At 44.2% G+C, this 22,852-nt stretch overlaps 1 protein-coding gene across 3 annotated transcripts in view; it reads left to right on the forward strand.

The window, feature by feature from the left end:
* Positions 1 to 22,852, forward strand: part of SUFU (SUFU negative regulator of hedgehog signaling) — a 101,841-nt gene that overhangs the window by 58,793 nt on the left and 20,196 nt on the right. Inside the window, exons 6-11 of one of the 3 annotated variants that reach the window (XM_074907636.1) lie at positions 404 to 476; positions 5,279 to 5,435; positions 6,976 to 7,087; positions 17,787 to 17,921; positions 19,392 to 19,530; positions 19,843 to 20,374. In XM_074907636.1, the coding sequence (XP_074763737.1) occupies positions 404 to 476; positions 5,279 to 5,435; positions 6,976 to 7,087; positions 17,787 to 17,921; positions 19,392 to 19,530; positions 19,843 to 19,872 (646 nt within the window). In that variant the 3' untranslated portion in view covers positions 19,873 to 20,374. Of the gene's footprint in view, positions 1 to 403; positions 477 to 5,278; positions 5,436 to 6,975; positions 7,088 to 17,786; positions 17,922 to 19,391; positions 19,531 to 19,842; positions 20,375 to 22,852 lie in introns of those variants that run through there. The other 2 variants (XM_074907634.1, XM_074907635.1) reach the window with 2 other exon arrangements.

A 22,852-nucleotide genomic window follows, 5' to 3' on the forward strand; every position in this document is an offset into this window, starting at 1 on the left:
TATAAATCTTGACCCCATGCCTTGCCCATCTTTCTTAGACCTAGGCTACACTGGCCTTCTCAGTCCCAATTCAGTTACCTGTAAGATTAAAACCCAGTTCAGTCTTAATCTAAGTGGATTCATGCAGGGGATAGCCTGTGTCAATCCTGAGTGCTTTGCAAGACTTGGCAGTGCCAGACACTAGGCAAATAACAGCTAGGTCATGGAGGGCTTTCATTATGTATTTGGGAAATGCAAAGGACAAATGCATGCTCTGGGATGTATACACAACATAGAGGGGCTTCTAGGCTTGTTTTAAACTGTCTTGTGCTTCCTTCCAGTACAAGTCCACTCTGAGGACTCAGTTGGGGAGTACTGGCTAAAATGCTTGTTTGGTTCATTACCTTTCTTTCTTTCTTTGTAGAGCTGGAGGCCCCTGGTTGATAACAGATATGCGAAGAGGAGAGACAATATTTGAGATTGACCCACATCTGCAAGTATGTCTTTAGTTTATAAAATGTCATGTCTTTTCTAGTAGCCAGGGAGAATTGGCTTAATGGTATAAAACAGGTCTATTATTTTCTGTAAAGATGCTGTGATCTTCTCAATGTTTGCAATAATCCCGGAAAAGTCTTAGAGATTCCCTTTGCCTTCTCAGAGGTGGTTCAAGAGTGCACATGTCCAGCCACAGGTAGATGGCAGCTCTAGGAAGAAAGTTAGAGAAGGGAGACCAGGAAAACAGAATCTCATATATGAGACAAATTGGTAAGATCTGGACTACATCTTTTAGAAAGGAGGAAAATAGAAGAAGATAAAAAAATAGAACAATACAAGATTTAGAGATGGTAGAACAGGAAATTCCTCCCTTGTTTTAGGTACAAGCGTAAGGAGATATAACATGCAGAAAGCTCAAAACCAACTAAGTAATATTTTTTTCACAGCAAAATGTGACAGTGTACCTCATTCCAGTAGGATGTCACTTGAGGCCAAGTTAGTGTGATCTGAAGAAATAATGGGAAGCCGAAAGTATCTCATGCAGTTATTAATAATCCATGAAGGAAGATATATTAAACCTTCTACAGAATTCAAGTTAACTTACAATGTTTACAGATCAGAATAGGACCTCTGTGGAGGGGTTGCCATCCCATGGGCTGATCTGTGCATTTGGGAGACAGTTCTGCATCCCTTCAGGAGAGTTATGGTACTGGAGTACATGGGTCCCAGGCAAATCCAGTGTGGTGCTGACCTTGTTTCAGTGAATCACTGAGTATTTGCCTTTAACAGAGAACTTACGGCTTAGCTTGGTAGGGCACGTGCATATGTGCACGTTTTGTACAAGCTGTTGCGTTTACTTATGGTCTGCATGTCTGCATCTGATTACCCTCAGTTGCCTCACAGCATCTTTTATTTTGAAAGCTTAAGAACAAAACCAAATTCTACTTTTTCTGTTTTTAAGGATTTGTTCATCTAAAATAACCCCAGTCTGAGACACACACACACAAAAATGTTCCACAATGTGGGAACTAATACAACTGCAAGTCCTGTAAAGTTTTTAGACTCTTCAAAATTTTGCCCTCTCCTCTCCTGGAGGGTGTTTCTGTTCTCTACACACTGGTGATTCCTGATGATAACAGGGTTTTCTTCAATTTACTGTAAATGAAAAGTAGCTCAGCTTACTGGAATCTGAGTCAGCCAAGGCAAGTCAAGGCAAATAAAGAGTACCTCTGCCTCACCAGTGTGTCCTGCCACTGAAAGCTGCTATGTCTGTGGTCTTTCCGGACTTCCTCACATTGAAGACATTCCTGTTTCTGTTCTCTCTTGCCCTTGCAGAAGTCTATATGTGCAGGTGTGTGTGTGTGTGTACCTCCTTCCTGCTCTGCAGCCGCAGCCCCTGGGGATTCAGAGGGCAAAACCTGCTGCTGTGGTGCTGAGTCCCGCAAAGAGCCTTTGCTGAGCGCAGGGAGCTGGGCTGTGCCAGGCTGGGTTCAGCCATGTCATATACCTCCTGCTCTAGTTAGTTGGGGAAAGGATAAAGTGTCATTCGCTTGGCATTTTCTCAGTGGTGGTACAGGGTGTGTGTGAGAGCTGAAAGACAGCAGTGGAAGATAGGTGGAGGGGAGGGAGGGAGCAGGCAGAGCAAACTGGACAACTTTCCTGGGAGAAGGCAATGTTGACTGCCTGGGAAGCAGGCAGAGCTTGTTTTGAGGCTGCATTGTTTCTTGTGGGAATTGGTTGAGGCCTAAACCCAGCCCTGGCAGGAGCAGCTGTACTTTCTGTTCAGAGTTGCTGAGAATGGATCCCAACTAAGATGTCATCCCAGGATGTCAGCAATTAACACTGTGGCAATGCTGGCTGTTTTCAGCCAGGCTTCCCTGTAGGCCATTCAGATTTCCCTGGCAGCACTGTCGAACAGTCCATGTCGGTCCCCAGCTCTGTGCTGATTCTCGGCGCTTTGCTTCTGTTTTAGCAGATATCTCAGAAGAGAATAAAGCTGATTTGAATTTCCTGAGTTGTGGTTGACGCTCTGCGGGTCACGCTGCAGTGCTCTGGCTCGTTTAGAAAGGGATCAATGACTTATAAGAGCCTCAGAGCATCCCTCCCACATGCTGAGAGGAAAATGGGACAGAAACATCCTTTCTTTGAGGAAGGAAAAAGCTGAACCTCCTTTGCCCTGGGCTCCTCCAACCTCCTGCTCAGGCTGCCCTTTCAAGAGAGGAAGAACAGCCCCTCGGCCCAGGCACATTTTTGCTGGCTAAAAATGGGGTAAAGCTGTGCATTGCTCCAGCTGAGAGTCTGCGCTGGTTAGGGTTTTGTTGGGGTTTTTTTTCCCCTTTCAACATCAATACTTGCAAATGTTATAAAACAGGCATGCAAATTAGGCTGTCTTAGGCCAGGTCGTTTCCATCAGCCCCCCTTGATCTCCAAGAGATGCCAACAGAGCAGCACTTCTTCCCCTGAAGAAGTGCTTTGCAAACCAGCTGAGAAGGAGATGACGTGTCCCTTTCCCCTTCCCTGAGGCTCTGCACACTGTCCGGACACCCCGACTCTGTGAGCAGGGGCCCTGGCCGCAGGGATGGAGAAGCACATCCCACCAGAGCCTCTTCCCAATGGAGTCCTCAGGGTCCTCTGGGCTCTTCTGCTCCCTACTCAAGGGCAAGTTTTGTGGCTCTCCCATGCTTCCTCAATTACTGGAATGAAAAATAACCATGCTGACAAGTTAAACCTCCCTGTGCCAGCTGATTTGGGTCCTCACAGAGTGCCACAGAGAGCTCCCAAAGGAGCCACGTGCTAAATCTCACTTAGAGCATTGTTTGCGTATGCGGGATCAGATGTATTTTTATTTCTTCTTCCACAACTTCTATTTTTGGGTGAAACAATTTTATGTTTAGGCTATAACAAAAGAAAATCCCAGCAGATTTATTATTTCTCAGATTTTCCCATTACGTTTTCATAGAAGCCAGTTTCCCCTGACGCCAGAGGAAGATCCCAATGAGTAGTCTTTCAGGGAGAGCAGCAGAAGGAAGGCAGTCACTTGAATGCTTAAATCTAAGTCAGGACTGCTCTGGTCCTTCCTCCAGCCACAGGCTTCTGCCTCTGCTCTTGGGCCAAAGAGCCAGTTTAGGGAGGTGATCCAGCTAAAAAAAAAAAGGAGCTGGCTCAAGGGAAGGGGTAGGAGCACATGGAGGAGGGTGGGACTGCAGCCACTACGAATTACATCAGATTAAACTGCTGTGCAACCACACCCTGGGTGCCTGTGCTTATCTTTGAGCTGCTCAAATCCTCTCTTGAATGGTCACAACAACAGGCAATGCTCTTTCTCAGGCGCAGCATGTGCAGCTGGGCAAAGGGAGGAACGTATGTGGGCTTTAGTCTGGAAACTGCTTCTTAAGGAATAGATTTTACAAAGTGCTGGATGCTCCCACGGTCTCTTGACTCCAGTGGCAAGGTCAAACTGGAGGGTGGTAATAACGAGCAGAGAGATCCGCTCCCATTGTGTGTAACGTGGCTCTGCTATTTTCTCAAATCTTTAGTTTCTTGTCCTGGAAGCAGTGGGACTTACCACCTATTTTGAGGTGGCCCAGATGTATGCAGTGAGATGGAGATCTTGCTGATGCCACTGAGTGGTACCAGAAATGACAGCCCTTCAGAAGAGGGGAAAATGAGCCGGGTTGATTCAGTGCCAGAGGAGAGGTGACAGTGGTAAGAGCAGCCATTCCTCTGAGTAGCTCGGCTCTGAGTTTGTTCAGCTCAACATTACCCCCTTGTGGGATATAGGTGAAAATTCAGACTAATGCCAGTTCCTCTAGCAGGTAGGTAGGTGTCCTGTGGAAGTTTTGGCTGTAGTTTAGGGCAATCTTGCTGGCAGCAGATGCACATGTACTGGAGAGAATGCATGGTGTCTGAGAGCATCCAGCTGCATGTGGTTGGTGTGTGACATCTTCCAAGACCCAAACGGTGGTTACACGCTTGGAAGGTCCAGCTTGCAAGGGACATTAGACATTATAGGAGAATGGAAAAGTGAAAAGGCTGCATCTGAACTGCATCATTTGCAGTTTATTTTCAAATGTGAGCTTGAGGCTAAAGTTTACCCAGCATAAAATTCCTTTCTTTTGTGAATCTTGTTGTTGTGTATTTTGCCGATAGAGAAGGCTGTGTAAAATCTTTGACATTGTGAACAGACCTGTGTCTCTTTGCACGCTTGTCCCTACTGAACATCCCAGCACGTTAAAAAGCAGTGGTTGTCTGGGCAGTTTGCAAATTATGAACTTTAGTGAACGATGAGTCTCTCTGTAAGCTGTTTTCATTGTGGGACTCCTTGGTAAGCTTGGGAAGAGAACTTTAGTTATTCAGGGGGTTGTTACCATTGACCTATAATACGTAGACTATCAGGCTGTGCTTTGTACAGGAGTACGTAGTGTCATAAATACTCTGAGTTGATGCAAACCCAAACTAACACTGGAAGAAGCAACCCTGCATACCCCAGGCCATTGATTTCCACTTCTCTCTTTCCCTGCTTTGTGCCTGCCAGGGCAACATAGTGAAGCAGTGGGGAAAGGGGTAGGAGTTCAGACCAGTCTGCTATGGAAAAGGTTTGTTCCAGTTTAGACCAGCTCCCTGATTTGTCTCAATGTGCAGTCACTGTTAGCTGATACATCAAAGCACAGGGAACAGAGAGTGGAAACTGTCTGTGAAGGAGGTATATGCAGGAGCTGCAAAAGGCTGGGTTGAGCCAGGGTGGGTTCCAGCTCAGGTTCAAGCCACACCCAAAAAAGTCTTGGGGGTTTTGGATCTTTTCAAGCAGGAGAGAGTTGACAAAGGGATTGAGACAGATGGCTCAAACCTGAGTGGAGTGAGTGCCAAATGTGCCTGGGATGATCTCAGCCGGCCCCCAGAGGATGACGAAGACAGCAGGAGCATTTGCATTGGGACCCAGCCGCGGCGGCTCTCTGGGAAAGGTAAGAGGTCCTGGGCTGAGTCGCTGTCATGGCCTTTCAGCTTGTTTTCTGATGGGCCTGGGCAGCGGGCTGAGTCGTGCAGCATCTTGGGGCTCATAACAAACACGACAGTTACTGGAAGGCTCAGTATATCAGGAGGGACATGTATTTTGGTGTGGCCTCTTTGAGGAAGGCAGGAGGGAGGAAAAGAGATCTTTGCATTGTTTTGTTGAAATGTTTCTTTTAGGTTTTAGGCTATTTCTAATCTAGATCTGCAAAGTTAAACTAAGCACTGTGTGAAACCAGGACTGTAAACATCTGCAAGGTGAAACGACTGCATTTTCCTAGGCTGTGTTTCCTTATTAACATTCTCACTTCTTGGGTGGCAAGTTGGACTGACACTGCATATTGCTGTAGCTGAACTCAAGTGATTCTTGCAAATACGGAACTCCGGAAAGAAGAAATAAAATAAGGTGGAGTTCCCCTTTGCAATGAGATGTCATCTCGGTACAGATGTCACAGACATTACATATGCTTGAAATGATGCATGTTACTTTTCAAATGGGTGAAGCAATATAAAATTTGAGGGCTTGAGATTTCCTGGAGTTAACAATGGTTTCCACATAAATGGTATCTTACTTGTTTTTAAGTCCAGGGTAAAAAAAAAAAAAATATTGAAATGCTTATTGGGTTCCTTCTGGCTCTGTGCAAATATTTTGAACTGCACTGGACCTAAAAAGGTTATTTTCCATCAGCTCTGCAAATGAAAAGCCCAAGAGAGGTATACATAATGATATTTGTATATCCTTCAAAAGATTTTGAAATAATTTGGATATTTTTTCTCTACCCAATTCCCACATTTCTCAGAAAAAGATGAGGAAACTTCTAAGAAAGGTAGGAAAGCATCCTATTAAAGTATTTGGCCATTAGACATTGTAGGAGAATGGAAAAGTGAAAAGGCTGCATCTGAACTGCATCATTTGCAGTTTATTTTCAAATGTGAGCTTGAGGCTGAAGTTTGCCCAGCATAAAATTCCTTTCTTTTGTGAATCTTGTTGTAAATTAATCAACAGATTTGCAAAGCCAATTGCAAAAACTCAGGAACTTCCTTGCACTTGGTTGGTAAAGGAACAAATTCCTGTTATGCTTAATGGGGAAAGTGACTTCCAGCACAAAGGCTGAAAGTGTCAGGAGGTTCTCCGAGAGCTGCAGAAACAGCAAACACCTCATTTATGAAGGGATACAAAGCTACTCAGAATTTTCTCATCAGGAGGATTCAGTACCAAAGGTTCCAGCCCTCCTTGCCTGACATAACATCACAGCCCAAACCAAGAGAATTCAAGCTGGCTTTATAAAGTGAATTAACTCCTAAGGTGCAGGAAGAGCTGCTAAGAATTCAGCCTTAGCATCTTCATTTGTTTCTGAAGGGGAAGAGTTTAGATGAAACACACCAGAGAAATGGGCCTTTAAAAAAAAAGAAAAAAAAAAAAAGCTGACATCTCTTTGTGTCTGTAACGTTTCTGGGGACTCTAAATCACATTTTAAAAAATTATCTTTGCAGATACAGAGCAAATCAGGGAGACTCTGCGGAGAGGGCTTGAGATTAACAGCAAACCTGTTCTACCTCCGATAAATGCACAAAGACAGAACGGGTTGACCCATGACCGAGCACCGTAAGTTTCACTGCACACTCAAATGCTGGGAGGAGGGAGGCTGAAGAGCTCAGTGTGGAAAACAAAGTTAACGCTGGGTGGGAAGAGACTTGGCAAGGGGAGAGGAACGCTAGCAGCAAATACGAAGTGCAAGGATAGAGGGAGAAGAGGGCAGGTTTTGACAGGGGTTTTGGACAATCCTTGTTCATGCAGAGTGGCTCTGTTCTGTAGAGCTTGCTGTTCATGGTGTACAGTGTTTGACATCAGACTGGACTGAGCCCTATGAAATGTTTTGTGGTGAACAGTGTTAGGTATCCAAAGAGCTAGGTGGCATAGATGAGTGTTTGCAGATATTTTTGCCGGAGCATTTTGTTTTCAAGCTCATAATTGCAAGCCTTTTTGTTAAAATGTTGAGGTTTTTTCTTTTTTTTTTTTAAGTTACTTTGATCTTGCCTTGCTTAAGCAGGCAGGTACTGGCAGTGATTACATGCCAATATCACCCTAGTCTCTAACAGTGTAGGCTAACAGGTGATTTAGGTGGGACCTGTGGGCCTGTAAATCGCTCCTCATTTGTAACTTTTGACTTCAGTGAATCTATAGGAAATCATCTGTGGCTTCAAGCAATCTGCAGTTTCTGCACTTCCATCTCTTTGGGTTTCTCCCTTCACCTCTTAGGCTTATTTCAGTTGCTAGTTAAATGTCTTCCCATAAATTTTGATGTTTTCATCTAAATGATACAGAAGAGCATGCATCTTTGCTGCACTCTTTCATCTTGGTATTTCCTTTGGTTTCCTAGTCTCTGATAAACATTTGTGCTTTCTTGTTCCAAAAGTAAAGATCATCATGAAATCAGCTCTTTCCTATAGTGCCAGGCAGGGACAGCATCCTGCTCTGTTTCAATTCCTGTTTGTTTCTTGATTCAAGCATTTCATGAGAAAAATATTCCTTATACTTGGTTAGGACCCTGATGTTCTTTCTTGTTCCGTTTTGTGGGTGACTTCTGGTTTGCCTTATGTATGAATGTTTCTGAGTTGCCTAATCCTTTGGGGGAAGTATTATGTCAATTGCTGATGCTGTGTAAGTAATATGAGAGATTGGTGCTTATAAAAAAAAAAAATCAAAACACCTCAAGTGGCTTTATTATTGCATTAGGAATAATCTTACTTTTGCTATATAGTAATTATATGGAGCCAGATTCTGACCTGACTCAGATTTTGAGTAGTACTTCCCTTCCTGAAGGTTGGTCCCACTGGACCATTGGTTGGTCCTGTTGACCCCACTGAAAAATTAAAATTTTACCATCTGATTTGCACGAATCACACCCAGACTTGGAAGGCTCAAAAGTGCTGAGCAGGATTTCTCACAGATGCTGGACTCCTGCATGAATCTGCATGCCCAGTAAAAGCTCTGAGTTCAGAGTCCTTGGGGACAATCAGAAACATTTAGGGTGTGCATCAGGTCAGGGAGGCAACTGATGTGTAAGCCTTAATGCTGGGAGGCAGTTGTTGCTTAGATAAGAAAGCTTTACGTTATTCAGGGTAAGATAAACAGAGATACACACAAGACAGAGTGGTAAAAGGTTAGGAGAGGTCTAAGATGAAGCACACAAATATTTACCTGGGTTTTTAACTGTTCTGAGACAGAGAGGAAGGAAGGTCAAATTCAGAGCCTCATATCCGTGACAGTGCTCTTTGCAAATCTCTCTTACCTGTAGCAGCTGTGCACTCACCCTACCTGAAGCCTGAGTGGTAGGAATGGTGGCTCCCAGCATTTGCCTCCTAGAAGATCAATACATTTCTCCGAGGTCTATGGTTACCACTATGGAAACTGATTGCTAGCCTGTTTCTCCATAACAGCAATTCAGTTAAGGAAAGAGAGATATCAGCTGTGTGTCTTGCCAGTGGTTACTCTGATGATAGTTAGTATCGGAAGAATAGAGGAGATCTCCTCAACTTAAAACAGCAGTGTGTCCTAATATTTTCTTCCTCTGTCTTACTGACTACTTTGAGAGGAGTTTGGAAAAGGTCTTATTCTACTTGTGCAGTGGCTTTTTTTCTGCAATTCATGTAGCGGATACAACGAGACTTGTTCAATGCATTGACCATACTGAGAGGGGTCGTTTTGTGCTGGAAAGCAGCATTTACTCACAACCTTTAACTAACCAGTACTTAAATCAGACCTGATGATTACCCTTACTGTGGGCAAAACTTATCAGTCAACATAGTTTCCAGCACAGTGTGGTATAGATGAAGCAGAAGAGGAAGATCTTACTAGGTCTCAGCCTTTCTTAATAATACACTGTCTCAGCATGTCTTACATGTTTGAACAAAGTTGCTCAACATGCTGTTAAGTACATGAGCATGATCTGGAGACTCGTCTCCAGCTGCTGCAGAGGGATGTAACTTAGGAGCTCATCAGTTGCATGTAGTAATAAATCTGCATCCATGTTCCCCACAGGTACTTGCAGTGGAAAAGGCTGAGACACAAAAGGCACAAAACCCAGTGTAGATATAGTAATTTCATAAGACTTAGAAGCACCTGAGATGAAGGACAGCTCTGCACATAGATCTAGTCCAGGTGCAATCCTTGCTTGGGCCTGGTAGGGCTGGGACTCAGGTCTGTCCTTCACTGTAAATCAAAGGCAAGTCATTTAGCTATTGAGCTTCAGTTCTGAATCTATAAAATGGGACTAACAACAGTGTCATCTTCTTGAGGCACCACAAGGATAAATACATTAATGATTACAAGGTGCTGGCTGATGGGAAGCAGGCTTGTGTGTAATCATATCCTGCACTGTACACACCAGACCATAAAATATCAAACCCGTGGTTTGTTGCAAGGGTCCTGTGAATAGCCAGTGTGTTAGAGGCTCCTCAGGAACTTGACAGAAACACTCCGTTGGGGCATGGCAAATGCCCCAAATCTACTTTCCATAGGTAGCACTGCAGAACCCCAGGCCATCAAATTTGCACCCAGCTGATGTTAGAATGTTAAAGCCTGACACGGACTCTAATGACTTTGTGAAGAAGAGGAATGTGCTGTTTATTTATGATAGATTTGAAGCCACCAACTGCTTTGCTAGTAGCTTTCTTTCCTTTCTTTTATCCTAACCCTACCACCCACACACAATAATCTATCAGGGTTTAAAGCAGACAACCTGTTCTGCATTCAGTATGACAAAATACTGTCAGAAACACTCAAACTTTCAAATATATATTTGTATAAAATGTGGAGGATCCAGATTCCATACAGATTTCCCTGTCTTTGTGTAGATACAGTTTTCAGCACTTATGCAAAAGTCTCACATTATTTGGTTGTAGATAGGGTTTGATTCAGTGTTCTGGCTCCAGCAAAGCACATACTTACATGTTAAGCATGCATATTACCCGTTGTTCACTGTCCCGGAGTCCTTTTGAAAAAAAAGTTCCTTTGAGAAAAAGCTGGTTTCTGTCAAAACCCTGTTGGGCAGCTGTAGTACTTTGATTCATTAGTGTTATTACTGTAGACTGTGTAGCCCTTTTTCTCCTAAGGACATGAATAAAAGCACTCTTAATGCTTAAAACTGCATTGGACATCTGTTTCTCAAAATGACTGTTAGCTCAGTTCATAAGCAGCCATTAAATCAGTTCATATGCATTAAACAAAAGAACATGTAAATTAATCTTTGGAAACATCACTAATCATTTCAACCATAGGTAACATAATACTCTTGATTACCGCTTGGAAGAATGAGGCTTGTATGAATACAAATGTACTTTACAGTGGCACATTATTTATTTCTTAGGAACCATCAACTTAGTAGGTGCTGCTTAGACAGACAAGAAAGGCCAGGCTTCCAGTCTCCTGAACCATACAGATTCACTCTTGTTGGGTACAACAAGCTGTTACCTATAGGGAATGTTTAGATGTCAGAATAAACACTGCTGCTGTTATGACCTCAGTGGGCTGGAAGCTCCATATGTCAAAGTTCAGTGACACTTGTGGAGTCTTACTTCATTTACTATTTTACTTCTTGATGTACTAAGTTCTGGGGCCGAGTCTTTAATTGTCCCTGGCAATTAGTTCTGTGCTCTGCTGTGAAGTAGGTGAGTAGTATCTCCATTTTACAGATGAGGACAGAGGAGTTAATTTGCCACAGTTGCAGTGAGAGCCAGGGCTGGGATAGGGGAATTTTTGACCTTTTCCAGCCCTCAAGGGTCCCCTTGATCGTGTAGTGTTGCTGAAAGTGATGTTTTTCTGCCCCTTGGCTGACTCATACTGTTCTACTGCTCCAGTCAGCAGAGGCATGGAGTGGAAACCTAGAGCTAGCATGCTGCATTACTACACATGTTGAGGCTAAAATTATCAGTAATTGCTAGATTATGTTGTGCCAGGATTCAAGTACTGCCCATGCACATCCCCAGTGTCTGAAGGTGAGGCTTGAGTGGTGGAAGGTCTCCCAAGGCTGTGTTACTTTGACAAAACACAAGGTTTTACCAGCATTTCTCTACTGTTTATTGCTCTCCCCCTTCTCAGGAAGGATAAAGTGGTGTGGTTGAACATGCCTGATTCCCATATTTCTGTCTGGGTTTTCCCAGATAACTGTACGTGCACTGGTCCCTTCATGCACTGTGATCATTTGTCCAGGGACCCACAGACAGTGCCACAGAGACCTCAAATCCCATCTGCATTCAATTTCCAGGCAGAAAGACAGGTTGAGTCTAGGGAAACCTGAACATATGGTAGCTCTGTGCCCATGTGCTAATTCCATCCAGCCCTGAACAGTTTCCAGCTGTGCAGGGAAATGAAGGCAGGTTCCTGGTAAACAGAGCAGGGAACAACCCTCTGGCAGGTGGGGCTGGCAGGACTGTCCTGGCTGTGACCTTATGGTGCACTGCATCCTGAGCATCTCAGGTTGTTGCCCTTCCATTGTGGAAAGAGGGAGGAGTTGTGTCACTCCAGGAGTCCTCCTGGGATAACCCCAAACCATGTGCCTGGTTTGGAGCACATGAGTAACAGTGGCACCACTTGCAGGACTGGAGTCCACTGCCCATGTAGTTCCTCTGACCTGGTAAATAGGGCATGCTGATTTCTCCTTTCAGTGAGCAGCATTGGGTTAATGCACATTAACAAGCTCCATCTGAGCAGCATTTTTGAGGAAGCTCTGACGGTAATATCAAGATGTAGGATTTGCTTCAAGGCGAGTCTGCACTTTGCTTCTCCCAGTTGCGCTGGGTTTTGATTGCTGCTTTGCTTGGGCGGAGGGGAGCTGTTGTCTGTGTAGCTGGTTTCCTGTCTTCAGTTCTTGGAGGCAAGCTTATACATAAAGGGGAGCATTTCAGCATTCTCTGAAACTGTCTAGTTCTGGCTAGACTTTCTGATTCTGCAACCACTAAGCAGTAAGTTTCCAATCCAGTCCTGCTTATTTAGGCATGCTCTCTCATCGAGATGCCATTCAGTGGTGTCTTGCTTGAGTAAGGAATGCTGAATGGGGGGAGGCGATATACTTTAGGGAGTGTCTCTCAGTATGAGACTGAGTGCTGGGTGACAAGCCTGCGAACGAGAAAAGCAAATGTCTGGAAAACCAGTGTCAGTAGAAGTACAGAACAGTCACCATGCTAATAATTTGCACTTCTGCATAGCTTTCCTCATCTAAGAATCCAAAAGTGCTTTGCAAACATTGACTTAATCCTTGCAACACCCCTATGTGGAAAAATGTCTCAGTTTTACAGACGGGGAACCTGAAGCATAAAAGAGTTGTTTGACTTTGCCCATGAGTCTGTGGAGTGCCAGTGGCACAGCCTAAATCTCTCGATCCCAGTTCAGCTGCAGGTCTGGAACACCCTGACCCCTGCAAGCACAGACAGTAGTTATTATACAGCTTTCCAAAGGGATATGTGAGTGGCAAGAAGATTGTTGCTACTGGCATTGTCCTTGAAGCCCTTCTATGCCAGGAAATGCACACAGAACATCTTCACTGTCCAGTTTAACCAGGATGGTGAGCACCCAGGCCTGAGCGCTTGAGCTAGTCTTGCCTTGGTGTGACCACAGCAGGAGCTGTGTAACCGTGTCCTCTGCGTTTCTGCACTTGCCTCTGTGTGTCTGTGACGTGCGCCGTAACTCTGTGTGCCAAGATGCTTAGGGCTCTTTCCCACAACTGCTGGTTTGCCCTTCAGGGGAAGCTGTGGGAAAGACACTGGAAGATTGCTGGTGCTTAAGTGATCTTTGACCATATCTTCATTAAGGAGTGAGGAGGTTTGAAATAGCCACAGTTGGGAAGGGAAGAAAGGAGGAATAAAAAAAAAAAAGGGGCAGGGGGGAGAAGTGGTTCAGCCTTTCTGTCCCAGCTGGGTAAGCCTGCACTAATTGTTTGTATTTGCTAACTCATGGTGCTGGGTTTTGTACTGAGGAAGCAGGGGACAGTGATTTTAATTCAGGTTAGTGATGCGGTGGGCACCCACTCCTACAAGGAGTCCCTGTCGTGGCCAGTTTCCAGCAGCGTGTCATTTGTGATTTCGGTACCTGGGAGGGTAACTTGGAAATGCAGCAAAATTATGCTCCATGTCAGCAACAGAGCTTGGAAGGGAACTGAGACCTCCTTCCGTGACAGATCCACAAGATCAAGTGCTCTGATCATAAAGCAAAACGCAAATGCAAGAATAAATAAACCTTTCTTAATCCGATCAACCTGGTTATTCTTGAATCCCATAAAATAACAGCCAGTGGGGTTGCTTGAGAATGACTTATAAGGAGGGGACATCCAAACTTTGTGCAACCCAGTGATTGCATTGGCGATCTTCCAGGATCCCCACGGGCTGCTGCTAATTGGCATAAAATTAATCAGGTTGCAGTCACCCTCATCTTTAATACAGAGAGAGCCTCTGGGAGGCTACAGGTTCCAGCGTGTGGCTGCTCACATCGAGGAGGAGCACAGCACGCTGGGACGTGTAGTCTCCTCATGCCTCTCCTCCCTGTTGACAGAGATCTGGGGAACCTGCAGGCCACATAGGACACCTTTGCAATGGTTTGACTACCCTCCCCTCTCTTAAAAAAAAAAAAAAAAAAAAAAAAAAGAGCTTTGGTTAAAATCATGGACTGTTAATCAGTATTTATGATATTTAAAAATAATAAAAAAACCCAACAAATATAATTTCCTCCCTTTCTCCTCCACCCAGAAGCAGACTACTGGTAGAAACTGAAGCTGGAAAAAATAGTTGAAAGTCAGCTAAAGTCACCTTGGTAACTGCAGCAATACACTTGCCCAGAACAGGAGACATCAAACCCAACTACAAACAGCTTTAAAGAAACAAAAAGAATGTAATCATCTAAAGAATTAATCTGACAACTGCCCACGTTTACACCTCCCACAAGCTCCCAATCAGAGGGAAATGTGCTTTAATCTCCTCCAACTCCCCTCCAGTTTCACAAAACACGAGATGTGCAGTCCTTAAAGTGGGGCATTTCCGGCATGCTGCTTCCATTTAAATCTACTGCCTTTCCTAATGCAGCAGCCCTGGCTTTTGCAGACTTGTTTTTTCTGGACACTGAGAAACATGAATTTTTTTGTGTGGGTTGGATGAAGTATTAAATCTGGAATAGACAAAGTTTGCAACATTTTACGTGATAGTCAGCTAGATCTTAGTCATAACAAGTAAAACTCCACGGGCTTTCACTGCTGATTTATTTGGTGATGGGGTGGAGGAAGCAAAGGCTTACGGGTAACTGACAGTCGTAAAACCAGGGATGTTAGTGTTAGAAAGCAAACTTTTTCTACATTTTCTTTTGAGGCTGAAAACTACAAGCTGTGGATGGCAATCTGTGTTATGACATGAACTTCTTTTTAACAACAACCTTGAAGTCCTGCTGACCCTTCATCTGGGCCATCACCCTTTGAAAGGGTCAGCACAGTGATTTCTATTCCCAAAGAGAGAATTTTAATGGGTCTTGCCAAGTCCCTGTGTCATGTGACATGTTCCAGACTCTGAAAGTGATGGTGCTGTGGCCTCTTGATGTGTTACATGCAGTCCACAACACACAACTCTGTTTAGAAGGGTATAGCTTAGATAGAAGGTTATTTGATTTCTGCTATTGAAGTTTTGCCCTTAGCTTTAAATAGATGAAATTGTGTGAGCTCCACTAAAGTGAAACAAGAAATACAGAGACTGTGACTATTTTGGAAAAGTTTTGTGGAAAAGATTAATAATTTCATGCCATTCAAAGTAATAACTACCATTTTGCTTCACTCCTTCACCTTTTTGACAGAAGGGCTGGTTACTTATTAATGTGAAGTCATAATTATTGACAGCCTTAAAGTCATGACAGTTCCGTTTGATAGTTATACATTAGTCAACATCTTCTCTTGAGCGTGTAATGACAAACAGCATTTGCTGTTTTTAATAAGACTTAGAAAGCTTTGCCCCTTGCCTCCAGAATATTGTCGTCATTCCTATTATTGCATTAACAACCAGAGGCTGTTTCTTCTCCGAACTGTGGCCCCATTGTGCTAGCAGCTTTACTGGCTAGCATGGTAGAAACCTAAAAACCCACCTTCAGCTCAGGGGATTTGGAGTCCAAAGGTATGGGGAAGTGTCCTGCGTCTGTCTGTCCTTCCGAAGCATGAACCTACAGCAGCAATTGCCTGGGAGGCTGTGTGATGGGACATGTCCGGCACGCTTAGGCAGTCCAGGTGAGAAGGGCACAGTCTCTTGTCTGTAGCAGTCACGCTGCTGTAAAACTCCTGATCTGCTCCAGGGTGCATAAACTCTGGAACTGCATTTAACAAGTGCAAGCTTATGGCCTGCTTGAAAATCATGCGTTGCTAATGGCTGACCCTTTTGGTAGGGATTGATAAATGAATGATTGGAAGGGGTAGACCACAGGCTGACTTTCCCACAGCTCACTGTGTATATAAGATCTGATAAGGAAGTTGAGGCAAAGCTTAGCTTAAGGTCAATTGATCATTAATCAACTGTAACTGCACTTCTCAGGTAATCAGCCTACAAAATGCTGGCCATTCCCCTCTTTGAAGACCCCACCTACAAAGAGCTGTAAAATGTTTGCTGAAGTAGATTAAACAAGTGCCACCTATAGACTACAAAGCATGTTGTGTCTTTGCTTCCAGGGTTAACCTACCAGACTCACACTCTGCTGTCAGTCCATCAGCCCACCCCGGTATCCTGACCTGTTGTGTCCTTGCTGGGTCCATTACTGCTTTTTTGTGTTGCTAAGGCAGAACATGGGATGTGTTTTACAGTTTTTACCTTGCAGGGAGCTGAGCTGCCCTGATTTTTTTTGCTGGGTGTCTCTGACCTGGCCACACAGAGTATTTGCAGGAAGACACTGTGAGATTATCAGAGTTTAGCCCCTATCCTCATTTCAGCTCAGCAGCCTGGGTGAAGGCTCCCCTTGGACTAGGTGACCTGGCAGAAGCAATAGGCTGATCTGCTCTGGAAGCCACACTGAACTGTATTACTATGTGTGTGGTGGATGGGAGTAATTTTGGGACAGCACCCAAATGTAAAATCAAGTAGATGTGTGATCTAAGTCAGCTTATGAGGGTCAAGCTGTTTCTTTACAATCATTTCCAGATGTACATTAAAGGTGGCTCCACTTGGGTGGAGGAAGGATCCAGACTTGTTGTAACAGTATTCCCAAATAGAGCCACAGCCTGATAGCCTTGTTTGTCTTTTGGTCTGTCTGACACGGTGGAACCACATTGCAATGTTGCATCTCTCAGTTCCCTCCTGCTTGCCCTGTCCCTCTCCTCTGGTGATTCTGGATAGAAACTTATCTTAACAAAGTCCTACCTCTATTACGTTTGTGTAGAACGCCAGGTATAAATCACATATCAGACACATCATGTCAGCCCATGTCATGTGCAAAAATTGTAACACCCCCCCACCCCCCACCCCCCCCCCCCTTCATTCTTTGTTCTGGACTATCAAGTAAGGGATCACACTGATGCTCTTTGCTCACATAAAGTGTTTATGGTCAAGTATTTTGAGATATACTGGTTTGATTATCTAGAGGATTCTGTCTGCCAAAGCTCATAATCATGTAACAACATAACCTTTAGTCTTAGCTTCACAATATGCTGGTCTTACAGAAATGAATGAGAAAGCAAAGCTGAATTGTTTTAAAGCAATCCCACTTACAAAGGAAAACGATCTGCAGATGTCCTATTCGTTGCATGTAGAGTCCATCTTTTGGCTGTTACACTTGATGCTGGTGGAACCAGAGCATTCTCAAAACCTTTTGGTTGAACTGTGCAAAGAGATGATTTGGAGACAATTGTAGGGATACCTCAGACCTCAAAGATATTTGAGCAAGGGCACAAGGGACTGAACAACTCTTTCCTGCAGGCCACTGCCTAAAACATCCTGAAGAAAAAGCAGAAGTGGGAAGGAGGGCACACCTGGTAATTCTTTCAAGCCATTTTATAGTGGTTTGGGGTTTTGGAGAGCGTAGTTTTGCTCCAGTTCCTTCCAGAAATTTTTATTTCTTGTATGCTGGGAAGGGATGTGTGTGCACCGATTCAGATTCTAGGTCATCAACTCAAGGTGAAGAGGTGCATGCTGGGTCTGGTAGTCCGAGGGAGGCTCTGTCTCTGTAGGGGTGATGGAGACTCAGATGTGTCTTTGTAACAGTTTACTCCTATGTCCTTCAATATTCACACAATTGCTCTGAAACAGCAGAAATAGCACAGCACTGGGATCCTAAATATGTGCATTTTGTCTCTTAGAAGCCGTAAGGACAGTTTAGAAAGCGAGAGCTCAGCAGCTATCATTCCTCATGAGCTAATCCGCACGAGACAGCTGGAGAGTGTACACCTGAAATTTAACCAGGAGTCCGGAGCGCTCATTCCCCTCTGTCTAAGGTGAGTGAAGCCATCCTCCTCCTCAGCTTGCGCTAACATGCCACTTTTGCCTTGTGGCATTGTTTCACCATACAGACATGCATGCAATGGGTCTTTAAAGGCTAGAGCTGAGATATTTTGCCAGAACACATTAGAAACAGATGATTCTTTGCATGTGTGTTCATCGTGGTAAGATTGTTTCTCATTCTTTTTATATCCTACAGTGTATTTAGAGTGCTGAAATAGGACAGGGTTAGTACAGGGATTTTTTTATTAGTCTAATGCTGTGATAAAGAAGGGATACTTTACTGTATTCTGTCAAAGAGAACTCTGACGTTAATTCTGGCTTATGGACTCAGACACAAGTGGTTGTGCAAAGCCTGTTTGCAGTCAGTTTATGCATGCAAGTGTGGTTTTTAGACAATTTGTGTCTCTCACATGATTGAAGGAACAAAACAGTTTGTGCATACTCTACACGTTGTCCTTTGAAGGCTCAAGCTGTGCATGCCACTGTTAAGTGACTTTTCTAGGTTTCCACAATTTCAGTCAGAACTATTTTTAAAAATACCTGTGGCAAATGCAGTCCTTAACATAAAGATGAACGGTGGGGTAGAGACAAATGATTGCAGATGACTGGGTTACTTTAGCTTAATGAGTTACATGTCTGTAATATCAGAGTTAGCAGGAGCAGGTGCACACTCGCCTGTGCCTGTTGAGAAACCAATGGGATAGTTAACATGAACATATTTTATTTTGAATCACAAACGCGTGAACAGTCTGTCCTGATCAGTTATCACAGCTCAGCTGACTAGCAGTAATTCATCAAACAACTGTGACTCTATTAGATGCTATATATCTTACCTGAAGTTTTCCCCCTTGCATGTTGGAAGCCATGCATGCATGTCACACATGCTCTGAGCCTAAATACCACAGTCATAATTTTCCCTGTGCAAAGCATTGAATGAAAAAAAGGGAAGTGATACCATAGATGGTCATGTATGTATATTTTCTAGGCATTTGCTTAAGTTAATACAGGTTATTTTTGTCAGGACAATGGATTATTAGTTATTGTCATGGTAATTAAGTTTGGTTCCACCACTGAGCCTGCTTAGAAATGCATCTTCATATTCCCACATGATGTGGTGTCTGGATTCTCTAATGCAGTTTTCATCTCACTGAAAGACTGGCAGTCCCCTGCCCTTACATACTTCAGCACCTCATCATGGGGATCGGTATGCAGTGGGGTTTAGATGTATTCTAGTTTTGTAACAAGGCCCTGAGATTAAGGGGGGGAAATAAAGAGGAACTCCTTACCTCAGAAGGAGGCTTGTGACCTGCTTTGTGGAGCAAGTCATTCCTGAAAAATTAATAGTGGCTGCCTTCAAAATGGTTTCCCATGCTGATGGCAGAAGCTATAGTGATATATCTTCATTATTCTGTTGAATGCTGCTCGCACCCTTTCAGTTCACATACATGTATTTTCTTCCCCAGGGGAAGGCTCTTACATGGACGGCACTTTACATATAAAAGTATTACAGGGGATACAGCAATCACATTTGTATCAACAGGAGTAGAAGGAGCCTTTGCTACAGAAGAGCACCCCTATGCAGCACATGGACCTTGGTTACAAGTGAGCCTCCTTCCTTTTTCTCCCCCTTCCTCCTTTACTGGGTCCTGAAAATGATCCTGCTAGGAGCTTATGTGGTTTAAAAGTGCAACAAACCTGTGTTTTCTGCTGCAACATCTCTTATAGCTCTTGCATAATATTTTCAGTAATTATGGACTCAAAAAATAAGAGTGAACTGTTACTATTTATATTAATGGAGCTCAAATTGATAAGCAGTGACTGGAAAGTTCAAAAATCATCTGTGAATACAGTAATGTCCATTTCCTGGAGGCAGCAAACACTTTACAGGCTGTATTTACTCTTGATTTCTTCCAGAAAGGAATTTGGGGAGGCAGAGTGGAATGACCTAAACAAGAATGGAGCCAGGGCGGAAGAGCTAGAAAGCTGTGGGACTGTGATCCTTCATAGCCAAGATCTCAGTTTTACATCATCCCTAACAGGAGAGCAGCACAGAGAGCACTGCTTCTTTCAGTTTTATCTCTTTCCTATTGAAACTTTGACAAAAGCTTGTGCTTGCTTGAAGCACCCACACATTTTCTGCACCCAGATTTTTTCTGTATCACAGATTTTCTTTGGAAACTCCCCATCTGCTTGGTGTTGAAGGTCAGCCCTATGGAGCAGTGATGCACTAATGATAGGATGGCATAGCACTATTCTAACCTTGAATTTCTTTATGGTTATAAACGTATTGCAAAAATAAAAAAGCTTTGGGGAATGTGTTTATGCAGAAGAGCCCATCTCTGAGGGACTATATGCATGCAATATGTCTCTGCCTTCACTGTTACTGTGGTGTTTCTGCCTTCCCTTCTGTTTTGAAGGCAGGGGTTTGTTTTAGCACTGCAGTGTTGCAGTTAACCTTCCAGTGACTTGTTTTCAAGGCATTCCACTGCCTGTGTTCATATGTCTGGAGGACATCATACCTTGAAATCTGTACGACTTGTAAAGGAGCTGATCTTGGCTAGAATCATCTTGTGTGCAGGGATTTTCAAAGAGCTTGCGTGCTTTGATTGTACTGACTGGAAAGTGCAACGCTCCTGTAATGATTAACAGCAAAGGGTCAAGTTTAAGGGTGGGTCATTTGCTGTTGGTTCCTGTGCTTGCCAACACATGATACACAGGATCTTGTGACTGTGTTAACTCCAAACATAAGAGTGTTTGTTTGCATTTACATCACATCTTGAAATGTATTGATGTGTAGAGTAGTCAGTTAACCTCTAAACAGTGAAGAATGGCAATAATTAGGTCACCATTCAAACATGTAACCAATATTAACCCCTATAAACCTGGTTGCTTCTACGCCTGTTACTTTGGTGCTGAAAATTGTGGAAGTTTTTTGGAGTAGGTGGAGGGAAAGGTGAAGAACTGCTGGCTTCTCAGGGTAGGGAGAAGTTCCCCAGGTCGTCTCCTACACAAGGTCGACTTATTGGATCTTTTTGTCTGACATGACCAGCTCTGCTGCTGGCTCCTGCCCCATCCTGTGATGAGAACGAAGGAGGGGAGGAAGGGAGGCTAAAAGCAGCATCGGACAAGAGGAGGAGCACCCGATTGTGTGAGATACATGTGGGAGTGTCTGATGCTCTTGGCTTAATATGCCATGGGAGGCTCGATCTGTGCTCAGCTGTCCCTTGTGGCGTTGGGAGCGGAGGAGGGAGGTTCATGTGGCTTTACTTCAGAAGTAAAAGAAGTTGTGGTGCATAAAATTTCCAAGGAGGCGAGCTGTGTTTGGTTTAGTCCCTTGCAGCCTGGGCTGTCCAAGTTGGCAAGCCCCGCAGAGCTTTCACAGCGAGGCCCAGAGAGGATTTTCCTCCTCCCTCGCTTGGGACCCCAGGCACAGCAATGAGCTCCAAGGAGAGTTGGCAGCTGAAAGCAGATCACTGCAATGAAGGGGGGCTTGTTGCAAAGACAAGTAAATGAGGGACTATGGAGAGGAAGAGAGACGGCAGGCATCTCCTCCTGTGGACTTTTTCCCTATCTTCAGGGAGGAATAAGAGCCTGAAAAATCCTGGCTTCAACTCTGCAGCAGCCAGAGAGTGACTCCCCTTGAGCCCGAGCTCTGGTACAATGAAAGTCCAAACCTGCAGACTAAACACAGTACCTCCTGTTTACATCTTGTGGGCTGGAGTGGAGCGTGTCCAAGGTGGGACAGCCTGGAGAGCTGCTGCACAGTCTATCCGGCCCTGCTGCCCGGGCTGAGCAATGAGCTGAGAGTTGCTGGGCTCCAGTGGAGGGTTAGCAGATGACAGGAGTTTGGCAGGTCCCACCACCATTCCCACCAGACAGGTGTCCGTATCACCGCCCCAGCTGGTACTCGGCGGGAGCTGTTTTAGCAGTCTCAGCAGAAAAAGCAAGGAGTCATTAGATCATGGAGATTGTACGCCCCATTTCTATCAACGGTCTTTCCAGGTCACGTTCGAGGCATGTTAGTAAAGGAAGCCTATCCTGCTGCTGCCCATGCTCTGGGGATGATTAGATTATTTCATTCTTCAGAGCTGTCAAATTGGCACCTTTCCCAAGTACTTGGATGATTATTTTTTTTTCATTTAAGTAACATTTAATTAGTTCTAAGAAGCTAAATTCTATTAAAGGTCTAAGCATGTCAGGCTGGTTTATTTCTGTACTTCTTCCACTGTGTCATGTATTGTTGAGTAGGGAAATTGCTTTGACTCCGAAATGTACAAACATATTCAAGAAGTTCTCCTTGTTAACACTAGACTCCTGTTTATGTGCTAGTTACTGTGGCAAAGTCTCTGATGTGTAACACTTGCATTAACATTACACATGATCAAAGGCTTCCATGGTTATTTCTTCCACTCCCACTTCCCCCAGTGCTGTGGCAGCAGAGCCCCCACACCTCCTCTTTAGCACCCCTTCTCTCCTTTCCAAGGTGTAGATGTTCCAGATGCACAGAGAAAGGCTGTGCAGGAGGTCTGTGGCCCCATGTTGGAGGGTTAAGGATGCTGATCATGCAGACAGACTCTGACATTAACTGCCCCACAGTAACATTCGTATTTGTGGTGGAGTGTCCAAGGTACTTGGTCCAATGTCTGAGCTGTGCCAAGCGTGCAATTCATCACAGATCAACCTTGTTTATCTCTAAAACCTACCCAAAGCAAGATGAGGTTGTGTGTGTGTTCTCCCTCCCTCCCTTACTTGTGTTCTGGAAGATGGTAGAGACACTGTTGAAATGTGTTACTGATCAAGCCCATCCCAGTAAAGTTGCCTGAGCCTTTAATACATATTAATATTGTCCTGGGGTAGTTTGTGTCAAATGCTGTCAGCATGCATCATCCTTTGGGAATTACCATCATTAAGTCTCCAGTGATGG

The sequence above is a fragment of the Athene noctua genome, chromosome 5, assembly GCF_965140245.1.
Source record: "Athene noctua chromosome 5, bAthNoc1.hap1.1, whole genome shotgun sequence".
Classification (NCBI taxonomy): Eukaryota; Metazoa; Chordata; class Aves; order Strigiformes; family Strigidae; genus Athene; species Athene noctua.